General features: G+C 38.9%; 1 protein-coding gene across 1 annotated transcript in view; it reads left to right on the top strand.

Annotated features, from left to right (window-relative positions):
• The window catches only part of KCNQ3 (potassium voltage-gated channel subfamily Q member 3), a 1,103,931-nt gene that overhangs the window by 177,331 nt on the left and 913,713 nt on the right, over positions 1-12,887 (top strand). Inside the window, exon 4 of the mRNA XM_044066246.1 lies at positions 3,356-3,531. Within this exon, the coding sequence (XP_043922181.1) occupies positions 3,356-3,531 (176 nt within the window). The remainder of the gene's footprint in view (positions 1-3,355; positions 3,532-12,887) is intronic.

Here is a 12,887-nt window from a genome sequence, read left to right as displayed (position 1 = left end):
GGTGATTATATTATTTGTATATAATCTAAGGCATAAACATTATGTTAAAATTGATTTTTATCTTTAAAATTCAAGATGCATTTAAGCCTTTGTCTTCGAGGGTAAGAACCACTGTAATACAGTTTCATAGATAATTATGGTTGAAACATTCTCCGAACATTTCTTGAAGAAATGTTGAATCATTTTGGAGATGTGTGCATTTATATATTAAAGCCAAAATAACAAAAAACAGCTAAGAGGTTAATGATTTTGTTAATTTCTTTTTTCATACCTGTCCATTTATTTATTTTTATAATTTGAACAATTATTTGGTAATCATAATGTATGCCTTTTTTGCATAGCTTCATGATACTATATTTATTGACATTAAATATGTGGTTATTATTATTATTACTCCAGGTATGTACTTTCTGTAGATAATCTTAGAAAACTGGCATTTTTTGTTGAAGTGATTATGTTATCCAGTCTGCAGTCATCAGAATAGTTCTCTATCCAGAGCCCATTTCCTACATTCATATCAAAAAATGATCCAATTAGATAGTAGCAGTTCCACACAGAACACTGGAACACAACTGGTAACCCCTATCTGGATAAACAGGTAGCGTCCCACACAATCTTCTGTCAAGTTGCTTAATCAGTATTTTACCTGTTGAATTCCACACTGATTAATATTTAGTGCATTGTTCTTCTATGTACTTTTCCCCTCCATGCCCTACCAACAAGTCTCGAGTTATACTGACTGTCTCTCTGATTCTTCCGGCAGGGGCAAACCTGACAGGAGGGATCTGTCATCCAGGCATGCAGACAGCCATTGAGTCTGTTTCATCCATTACCCACGTCTGTTCATCAGCAGGCCTACTGATTAAGGAGCACTGTCATCTTAGTGGCTTTTGGGTCCAGTGTCACTCTACCCCACATGGGGGGGGGGGGTTTCTAAAATTAAGAGAGGTTTCTCATTTTCCCCAGGTTGGTTAATTACCCAGCACGCCTTCCTATTGAAGCTGGATCATCCAAAATGCATTGCATGCGGGCATTTACTGTAGGGTCCCAAACACACGACCTGGCAGCTAGCACGTCATCAAAGTGGGCAGCAAAGTTTCCTCATAAAGCATGTACACTCCTGCACAAGCAGTGATGAAAACTATCATGAATGGCTTGCTAGTATCATTCAATCATCTTCAGTCCATGATGCTGCATGACCTGCACCTTTCCTTTGATATGTGCCAGTACTGCAGACAATTGGGCCACTTTCTTCCTTCCTCCCGGATGGACAGACTAGCATCAGCTGCTCACTTCCATCTTCCCTCATTGGCTATTCCAGTGCCCAGATTGCTAGTTAATCTCAGGACATCTGTGTGGGTTGCAGTCAGGACTTTATTTCCATGTGCCTTGGTGTCAGCTGTCATTTACATTTCATGTTTAGATTTGTCACTTATTTCTTTGTGTAGAATAGCATCCAATGTCTTGTCAGGGTTAAGATAAGCAGCATGCAGTATCAGTCCTTCATCAATTGCTGCTTCACTCTCAAGGTGATTTCTTGACATTTATGTCTCGCGCACATAATAATATGGTTATAATTGGTCACCCAATCATAACCCTTTACGTTATAGTGATTCATGCTACTGTGACAGGTTGACTGATGAAGAGTGGTGTATCTTTGTGGCTGAAACTATGATGTAGGGTCAGCACAGAGAACATGGGAGCATACCTCAGACTTATGAAAGAAGGGGCACAGAAAATGAAAGCAAGGAGAAGGGTGGATTGTAGGGTCAGAACACAAGCTTGAATGAGGGCAGATACAAAATAAGGAGGCAGCTAGAATACTGATACAATGATATAAAGAATCAATTGTTTAGTATGTGAACTAACACAGGTGAGTTTAAGTGCAAATGTATTTACTTCAGCACTTAGTAAGCAAATGTTCTTATTGAAACACTTCAGTAAATTTTGTAAAAGCATCACGGAAATACAAAATATTGTAAAAGCAAAAAAAATCCTATTTATTAGGGAAGCAGTGTAAACAAGCCCCCAAATCTTATACTAATCTTGAATAAACAAGGCAAGGAACATATACATTAAGTGGGAGTAAAAGATAACTGCACAACTTCAGCATCATTGGCCATAACTCAGCCAGATTATTATTGAAGAAAGATGCTGAAGCCATCACCATCCATTCTGACCAAGTAATTGTAGAAAGCTAAAGTACAATGGAGTCAGTATAACACTAGAAACACATAGGCATGCTGCAGCTATCCTTGACTGAAAGTTAGAAGGTGAGACAAAATAGTCAGGGAGAAGGCAGAGGAGTAGAGTTGGAGGCCACCACCACTACATGGGTCAACCATGTGCCAGATATTTTTCGAAGCTTTACTCCTTCCGCAACATGGATGTTCTGGGAGGCTTAGGGTGCAATAAGGTACAACCCATGAGAACATACCTGCCCTGGGCCCTAGAGCAGCCAGTCACACCTTTTCAGCTAACCAGCACATCTCAGCCTAGTGATCTCTCCGATTCCCAGTCTCCACCAGGGCACAAAAGAACCACCCTTTTAGCATGCTTCTTATACCAGGATGGCATGTCTATCCTTCCTTGCTAGATCTGTTAATCTCCCAAGCAGCTAATTGAAGTTGGGTTGCAAGAACTGCAGTTAGTGCGTTATCATTCTATGCTGCAAGAGCTGCTACAAAGTAAGTTAAATATAAGACAGGACAGAGAAGACAGATGCCATACCCTGCAGACCGATCAAAAAAAAAGAGAAGAATCCTAAGCTTAACCAGTCATACATTACAGCCAAAATTCTCACCCTCCCATACTGAAATGTCCTTAGGTAAAGTATCTTTTTCCCGTTTAATATTCTCCTTCATAATTTCCTCATAACTGATAGCGATAACCTGTGTTGACTGCCATGGAACACATATGCCCTGTAGCTTACTATTCTGCAAAGAGAAGGTACCCATTATCAGTCACAGTACGTATCCCCACTGGCTTTTGAAATTCCATTACCTTGCACATCCAGACCACTAAGGGAAACTTGCAGTTTGATGCCTTGTCAAACTTTTTGTTTTTCATACTTCTCATCTGTCCAGTCTTCTTCTCCCATTTATGTGCATCTTAGTAGACTGAATTTCTACTTCCTTAGTGTTAGGGGCCTTTAGTCTCCCAACTCTGTACTCTTAATGCCCCTCAGTAAACAACAAATATCATCAAAGATGGTATGATTAACTGAGTAGCTGCAAATTATGTGAATGTATGTAAACTGTATTATAAAAGGTAGTTAGCATTACCATGATTTTAAAATAAAAATGTTATTCTTTGAAACCAAAACTTGATCCTGTGATTGTTTTTGTTTTTGCAGATATATTTGTGCTGATTGCCTCAGTGCCAGTGGTAGCTGTAGGGAAAAATCAAAGCAATGTACTGGCAACATCACTAAGAAGTTTGCGATTTCTTCAGATACTACGTATGCTGCGCATGGACCGAAGAGGTGGTACCTGGAAACTTTTGGGGTCTGCAATTTGTTCACATAGCAAAGTAAGTTAACATGATACATCATGTTAAAAACAGATTTGTAACAAAATAGACTACTTTTTTATGGTGACATATTTTAGAGAAAGTCAGTCAAGCTGTAGATTTCTCTGAGAAAAAGTGTTCTGTTATAATAAATTCTTTCATCCACATATTCTGCTATTTCAGTTTCTGATTGTATACTGGTTAAGCTTCAGAAACTTAATTCAGCGGTAAAATTTTCATGAGCACTTAGTATAAAATTGAGAGCAAAGGAAACTTTGTACAAGTCAGATTGTGTTTCATCTTTACAAAACAAGTTGAAGGATGTGAAAAACCAGAAGAAACATTTAAGAATTTTGAAAATAGAGCAGGAAAGGATTATATAAAAATCTCAGAAATTCAAAATGACATATGAAGTACTTTGTGATAAAATTATAGTACATTCTGCCATCCTTCAGAACACACCACAAGGACTTTTTATTAAGGGTTACTACTTTTCATATAAAGATTTGGTCTTCATACAGCTATCGACACCAGGAAGAGTTAACTTAGAATAGATCTATTTTTTGCAACTAATGACTCTCTTCCAAATGAGAATGAATAGAAGAGATTTCAACTGAATGTTCAATATACATAACAAGATTCATTTGAAATGGAAAATGTTGTGTCATGCATCTTGCACAAATAGCTGCACCATTGACCCTTGAATGCACTGCAGAAGCCAGTTGCTGTATTAGAAAGCTTTTAGCAAATTCTTTATAGACTAGAAATTTGATAAATAAAAGATAATGTGAATACACAGAAAAAAAATGGAAAATATTAGCTCACAATGTAAAAGACTGCAAGTGACTTTTTTTTCTCAAAAAATGAAACCCTTCTAAGGGAGCGTCTATATTATCATAAGATGCAGCAGTCTTAGAAAATGTTACATTATAGGGGAGGGGATAAAGCTCCTCACAAAGAGGTAGCTAAGATAAGTTCTATTAAAAATTTATCTCAAACTTTTTGAATATTTTGAAATATGTAGTTTGGAATAACTAGGTGCTGGTTTTCTTTAGATCCCCAAGTTGTTTAATGTTGACTCATGTGGTTCTGAGTCTGATAGCTTTATAATTCCCCAAATCCTTGTGATCAGGTTCAGTCTTTCCCAGGAGCCAGGCCTGTGGATAGTATGACCTGAGACTGTTAACTGGGTGCCACACACATGATAGGTACCTTACTGTGCTTCTTGTCTACCTATGTGATCCCTCACTCTTCAAGCATTAATAATGTGCACTATAAGGTCAACTCCTCAAGAATCTAAGGCTCTACATGTCACTAGTGTCAGATTAGAGACAGCCTGGCAGGAGCAACTGGGGGATCTGGGGGATATGCAGGCATGGTACCTGGGAGAACAAACAGGTAGTTAAATATGGACAGAGACGAGATGGAGGAAGGATACAGCTCACAAATTTGTAATGCAAACTAAATAGTTCTCATAGTGTAAACAGAGCAAACTTTCAGTGCAAGACTTGATTCAGTTCACATTTGAAATTAAGCCATTTACATTATAATGAATATTGCAAGCTTTTGTTTCACTGTGTATTCATGTCAGAGTAATTTGATGCATAATTACAGACATGAAGTTGTCAGTACCTCTCCTTATCTCGCTGTTACTGCCAAGTAGATAACTGCCGAAACAAGAAGAAAAGCCCAGCTGTTTTTAACTTCTCAGCAGGAGTCAACTGCTGTCTGAAAGGCTAGGATAGCCAGATGACTGACTCCTCCCTCCTCCTCCTCCATGTGACATCACAGAAAACAGGAAGCTTTTGTGAAAAAAAAAAGAGGACTAGAGCTGTAGCAGAAGCTGAACAGATAATCTTTTTTTTATATATATATTTTCTTTATTAATTTTTTTATTTATATACAAAACATAACAATGTTATATGACCTTTCAAAGCAATTGCAGTACAAAACATTCTTATCATGCAAGACAGTATCAGTAAATTCCAAACCTCTCCCACCCTCTTAATCCTTCGGAGATATCACCATGGAATTTTATTTAGAAGAACTTTTCAAACTAAGCTTATATTGAATTAAGAGTATGTTGGTAGAATGCCTGTACCTTACCTATTCTTTGTTTAGCCTGTTCTTGCCTACCCTATCACTTTGTGCACGAACAGGCCTATAATATGTCTTCATATTATTAATCTTTGTGATCTCCATCTTCTATTCAAAATCCTGTTTCATTCCTTTGGCAATTATAATCATTACCATCCCCTCAACAATAGTTTTATTACACTATCTGTTTCCATCCTTGCAAGATCTTCCCACATATCCCTAGCAAAATAAACTTCCAGTGAGCAGAGTCCCTCATTGACCCTATTTAAGTGTAATTTGGAAGATGGCATGGGAAACTGTGCATTCACCCTGGGGGTTCCACCTGTATCCCACTTAGATAGGGGTAATATGTGCTGATTCAGTGTTGGCTTGTAAAAGACACTCTTGGAAACAAGATTTAAATTGGCTATGCATGTAAGAGGCCTAGGTCCATTAGCCTAGTAACCTCTTACAATCCTATGGTACTGTCCTATTGAAAAGTTTTGACCATGCAAAACAATATCATTAAGTTCCAACTCTCCCAACCCCTTAAGCCTTCAGAGGTATCGCCATTCAATTTTCTTTGAAACAATCTTTCAGACTAAGTTTATATTAAATTAAGAGTCTGCTGGTAGAATACCTATACACTTGTTCATTCCTTGTTTACTCTCTTCTTGCCTACTCTATCACTTTGTACACTAAGAGGCCTATAATATGTAATCATATTATTAACCCTTGTGATCTCTGTGTTCCATTCAAACACCCATTTCATTCCTTTGGTAATTATGTTCATTACCATCCCCCCAACAGTAGTACTGTTACACTATCTGTTCCCCATCTATCCCTAGCAAACTAAACTCCCAGTGTGCTGGTATTGTAGGATTGAAAAATTTTGACCATTCTACCATACAGCTTCCCAAATTTGCCTTACCCATGAGCAGTCTCAAAACATATATACATATATATAAAACCTGCCTTGACTTTCCAAGACTTACATTTCCATACTCTCAAGGTCTGAGAAATCTACAAGAGTGTCCTAAAACACCTGAGAACCCAGTGCATATATAGATACCTTATTATGGTTAGCAGTTTCTATCTTTTTGTGCTCTTTAACAACATATTCCAGGTAGCTTTAGAAAAATACATTGTTTTAACTTCCCAGTTAAGTCTTAATTTCTCCATCTCTTTCTCATATTTAAGCCTTACTCAGCACTTCGTCCAGCATTCTGCTCTTTAACCCTTCCTTCCGACATCTCTACTCAACTAATATTCCATTCTGCCCATCAACTCCCTCCATCTTTATGCAAACCATTACCAGCAGCTTCAGCAGTTCAGACATGTCAGCCTCCTTCTGGGAGGTCTTACTGATTTCAAAACTGATTTCAAGTCATGCACATTATATACTGACCACAATTAAACAGATGATATATATTATAGTAGAATATGTGCATTGTAATGTAGCAAAACAGATTTAGGACATATAAGGGAACAGTATTTTATTACAAATGTGAGATACATCCAAATCACTTAACTAAACCTATGCATTGGAAAGAGATGTTTCACTGTGTTAGACTAAAGTGTTACAGTGACATTTTACTTTAATACTGTAGTTTGAATGGCACTGTGTTTTAAAGAATCAAGATAGGGTTTCCCAAGATGATTACCAAAACTAGGTAGGGACTGCTTTCAGCAAATGCATTAAGGAATAATATAGATTTGTTTTTCTCTTCACAAGGGGTAAATGTTCTCCAGTTGGATTAAGTGTGTCTCACGTGCTGTTACCTAATATATAAAATACTATATGATAAGAAATAATGAAAGGATTCAGCGAAGCTTCATTGCTTATTTAATATTTTGATAGCCGTTTCCAAAGTGAAACATTAATTCAGTCATCTGTTAGTGTCAGTTGTATGTTTTATGAACTATAATAAAACTAGGGAGGTCTAACTTACACTATTTTTCTGCATGTATTTGTTATTTAGCTGCCCCTGAATTTCATTAATTTTCTTTTCAGTCTTTTGTGCATTTTACTGAATAAGCATATAGTAAAATATGTTCTAGGCTGTCCCATGTTATTTCTGTTCCCGCAGGTCTCAGGAGAAAGTTAATCTGAGACAGCTACATGCAGTCAATACTTTAAACATCAGTATCACATCCTGTTGGGCCTCTTATACTGATTGTTTCTAGACTTTAATTGTATTATTACTGATTTAAAAAAGTGAGTCATCAAGATACTGCCTGTGACTGTCTGCTGCTTGGGAATACTTAACTGCATATCTGAGAAGCAGTGCTTCCTAGATCTTCATCTGCAGTGTTTACTTGAAAATGACTTCCCTTGCTAATGTATCACTGTCATACAGTGAGATTATACAGAGTACCCTTATGTATTTTATACAAAAATAACATTACTTAGTGTGTTACCTTTAGTGGCATACTCACAATTGAACCTGAAGGTTGTGGGTTCCTGCCTCAGAGAATTGAGGTCATACCTGAAAAACTGTTATCTGAATGTGGCTTAAGGGGTGTTATACTGGGCTATACTATCCTTCAGATAAAATGTTAAACCAATGTTCCTTATACCATTTCTGGTGTTTGTGATGTAATGGTGGTTGCCCCAGCAATAGGAAACAAATCCATTGCTGTAGCTGTCTTGGTTACCAGCTCTTTTCCATTACATTAATGCGCACAATCTCCAGGCTGACATGGGTGACTGTATGTATAGTGGTGGTACCAATAAACATTTATTCAATCACTACCAGTCTTAAAGTGTTGTGAGAGTAAAGCCCTTTGAAATAAGAAAAACACTATATAAATATGATTATTTTGTTTCATTTTATCCAGATGTGCACTGTATAATGAATTATGCTCTAATCCTCTTAAAATATACTTTTTTCTGCCTATTGAATTTACCCTGTACTATACTCCAAAGACTTTGTTTTATAGATATTCTGAAAAAAATGAAAGTGGCTTTAATGACACAAACATATTCTGTACCCTTCCACAGGTAAATTTTATTTTCTTTAGATGACAACACATAATGTTTATTGTGTCTGTAGAGGATTTTGAGAGTTACTTGGTGTTGATGTCTTGAACTGCAGAAGTATTATTGATTTAAAATGTAAGACACACCCTTTTCAACATGGTGACGGATAATTTGTTGCAGTGTAACTCATGGCTTTTACATCTTGCAGCCTTATTTCTTACACAAGCCTTTTTCTGCAACACAGGAGAATAACTGTTGAAACTGAATATAAGAGATTTTATGTAATAAGTCTGGTTTACTGAACAAATGTTTAATTTACATTGATAGTGACAATCCTCTGTTGGGAAGTAGAGTCAACATGATTTAGTGTTCTGTTAAATACTATATCATTTACAAGGTAGCACCCAAGCTATGTTCATAGGTAGGTACTAGGCTATCAGCCCAAGGGCCCAAGTAAGTCTAGCCAACAAGGTTCCCTGGCTTACGCCACCCAAGAAAGTTATTTTCCTTTCCCACTGTTGAGCAGATCCACAGAAGTGATCCACAGGGTGTATTTCCTATTTCCCATCCACTTATCAAGATTTTTCTTGAAGAGTGCTAATGAGGAACTTTGCTCGACATAGATGGGTAGCTTGTTCCAGAATATGGGAAGTCTACGGGGAAAAGGAATCTATCCCTCTAGCATGTCCTGTTTATTGTGGTGACAAGGTTTAGGTCCCTAGAGCGTGTAGCTCAGAGGGATTGGTATTTCTTTAGGTGTAGTGTGTCCAACAGCTCTGGGTTTGACATAGCTTTATATGTTAAGCAGAGATCACCTCAGAGTAGGCGATATGCTACGGAGTAAAGCTGGAGTTTTTTGAGACGGTCAGTGTAGGGCATCTGTTTGAGGCCAGTAATCCTTTTTGTGAGGTACTTCTGTGGCCTTTCCAGCTGCTGCATATGTCTTGTGAGGTACATTCCAAAAGGGGTGTTGTACTCTATAATGGGTCTAATGAGTATCGAGTAGAGGGGAACAATGACGTCTTTTTACCTAGATGGGAACCCTTTTGTGATGAGGTGTGCCACATAGAAAGGATTACCTTTCTACTGTGGCGATGAGATTATCAATGGAGAGACTACTGTCCACCTGGGTCCCCAGGTCTCTTATCACACTTTCGGCATTAAGTAGACTGCCATCTATGTGGTAGTTCATGGGTACAGAGTTTTTACCAAAGGGGATGACAATGCACTTTTTGGCATTGAGCTTGAGGCCCTGGCTCTGACACCAGGCATCTGTCTCAGTGAGACCCTTCTGTAGGATGTCCACATCATTTGGGGACTCAACTATGGCTCCTGGTATGCAGTCATCTGTGAGCTTCGTTAGCCAAAGGCCTTCTGTGTTAGCCTGTACTTCAGAGAAGTAGATATCAAACAGGAGAGGTCCCAGGACTGAACCCTGTGGTACTCCACTTGTCACTGGTTTAAAGTCAGATTTGGAGTCTGCAACATTTTTGGGTTCTGTCAGTGAGCCAATTGGCAACCCATCTTGTGACGTAGGGATTTATTCTCAGTTTAGTGAGTATAGCTATAATTCCAGAATGGGGGATGGTGTTGAAAGCCTTGGTGAGGTCAAGATAGGCTGTGTGAACCACCTTACCCTCGTCTACAGCTTTGGTGACTGCCTCAAAGAAGTCGATCAGGTTCAGGAGGCATGATCTGCCTTTCACGAACCCGAACTGGGTGGGGTCCAGAGTTTGGAGGTTACCAATGTCTTTGTTTATGAGTTCCATGATGATACATTTCATGGCCTTACAGACCAGGCTCGTCAGGCTAATAGGGCGATAGTTCCCGAGATCAGTGTTGGCTCCCCTTTGTGGAGTGGGATAATTGTTGCTGTGCGCCATTCAGTGGGCACAAAGCCTGATGTGAGACTAGGATTGAACATGTTGCTTAGGTGGGGAGCCAGCTTGTTCTAAAGTTTGTGTAAAACACAGCCTGGGATGTTGTCCTGTCCAATGGATGCTGTGTTTTTGGCTTTAGAGAGGGCAGCTTTTACCTGCATAGTTGTGATTACAGGGACTTTGCATTCTTCCTGTATAGATATAAGCCCTTTAGAGGGTGAGAGGGGGAGTAAAGATATCACTGAACCTATCTGCCAGGACGTTGGCAATATCAGTTGGTTCTGTAATTTTCGTGCCATTGTGCTGTAACTCAGAGCAGATCTGGGTGTTGCCATTGAGATTCTTGACATAGCTATAGAATGCTTTGTGGTTGTACCTAGAATCAGTGGCGATTTTGTTTTCATAGCTAGCTTTGGAGGATCTTATAAGGGATCTCAGCTTCTTACTGAGGCTGATCAGGGAACTCCTCCACTCATGGGATTCTACTCTCTTTTGCAACAGTTTCTTTCTTCTGTTGTAGAGTTTGTTTATGGCAGGGGACCACCAGATTGGCTTCTTTTTTTGGAGGATTGCATCTTGGTTCTGTTTGGGGTAGCATGATCCATGCACTCGTGTAAGTGCTTATAGATTGCATTTGTGTAGGATTCAGCAGATGTAACTGTATTGTCCATCTGCATGGGTGTCATGAAGTTCACCACTTCTGTCTTAAGAAGTATGAAGTTGGTTTTGGAGAATTTTTTTACTGTGATTTCCTTAATGGGGTTTTGGGGGCGGGATGTGGATATCTAGTGTGATTAGCTTATGGTCGGATCTGATCAATGAAGAGTTGACTTCAGGTGTGGAACACCGGTCACTCATGTTGGTAATGACAAGGTCTAGGATATTGTTGCCCCTGGTGGGGGTGTGGATAAGTTGATCCAGGGCATTGGAATTTATGATTTCCAGAAAGCGTTGAATGAAGGAGTTGTTACATGAGTAGTTTTCCCAGTTAATGGTGGAGTAGTTGAAATCGCCCATTATTAGGGTGTTTGGTTGAACCCTAATATTTTCCAGTATATCAAGAATAGAGAAGTGGGAATCCTGAGGCATGGTGGGGGATCTGTAGCAAGCTACAATTAGGATTACAGTTTTGCCCAGAGTTAGTTGCACTTGGATAACCTCGGATGCATTTTGCTAACCAACTAGCCTGGAGGTGTGGATATTCTTAATGAATATGGACACACCTCCGCCTTTTGTGTTCCGGTCCAGGTTAGGTGGCCGAAAAGTGTGGTATGAGTTATAGCCTGGTAATGCAGGGGTGCTCTCTGAAGCCTTGAACCAGGTCTCAGTCACTGCACAGATATCAATGTTCTCCATTTTAAGGAGTGCCTCAAGGGAGTGCATTTTGAGATTTAGACTTCTAGCATTGAGTAGCATTACTCTCAGTTTTTGCTTGCCTGTTCCTGTTACGGTGGTGAATTTGTCATTTGAACCTTGCCTAAAAAGGCACTATAGGGGCAGCAAGAGCCTTAGCCAGTATCCAGAATCCCAGGGGTCACAGGTGCAGGCCACCTCTGGCAAAGCATTGTGGTCTGTCAACCATGTCGTACATGTAAATGTCCAAAGAGTCTATCTTTCAGTTTTTTGTTGGTCTTGCCAACATAGAAACCGCAGCAGGACTGACAGGTAGCTAAATAAATGACATGTTGGGTACAACAGTCACCATAAAACCTAGGTTGAAAGATGAAATTAAGATGAGGGTGTCTAAAAATCTGTTCCTTGGTAATGACAGAACAGGCCCTGCAATTTCGACACATATAAGTACCTTTTCTATCCGAGTGGGGGGGGGGTCTTGTACATCTACAGGCTGGCTGCTGACCACTTCACAACTGTCTTTACAAATTCAAACAATTTTTGTATGAGAAACAGGGACTATGTCAATCGTTAAAAGTTTCCAATTCTTCTGTGTAATATCGCAAAGTGGACCTATATCATTGGTATATCTAATACCAAATCTGAGTTTATGAATATATTGTGAGGGTGTATTAAACAAGGAATTGAACTTTATTCCTGCTGTTTCATCCAATGTGAGTGATACTTTACTTGACTTATGGCTGTTTTGTTATAATTTAGCTCTTAAACTAATTTTTGATGGTAAAACTGATAACTTAACTGCTCCACAACTTAAACAGCCTAGTGTCTTTGTACCACAAAAAACTGAAAGATAGAATCTTTGGACATTTACATACTATCAGAACAGGCAATGAAAATAATGCCTTAGCAAAGCACATCAAGGATAATAGAAGTCATAGTTTTGCTTTTAGGGTACTTCAGTGCATACAAATGAATAACAGAGGGGGTGATTGAATTAATGTTACAGAGACTGCTGAATTAAAATGGATCTTAAGGATGCAGGCTGATAGATACCTGGGTCTTAATGGGTGTGTTCCCCTTAAACC

The sequence above is a fragment of the Protopterus annectens genome, chromosome 3.part1 (genome assembly GCF_019279795.1).
Source record: "Protopterus annectens isolate FY-2018-M chromosome 3.part1, PAN1.0, whole genome shotgun sequence".
NCBI classification, from domain to species: Eukaryota; Metazoa; Chordata; order Ceratodontiformes; family Protopteridae; genus Protopterus; species Protopterus annectens.
This window is presented reverse-complemented; position numbering and strand designations above follow the sequence as displayed.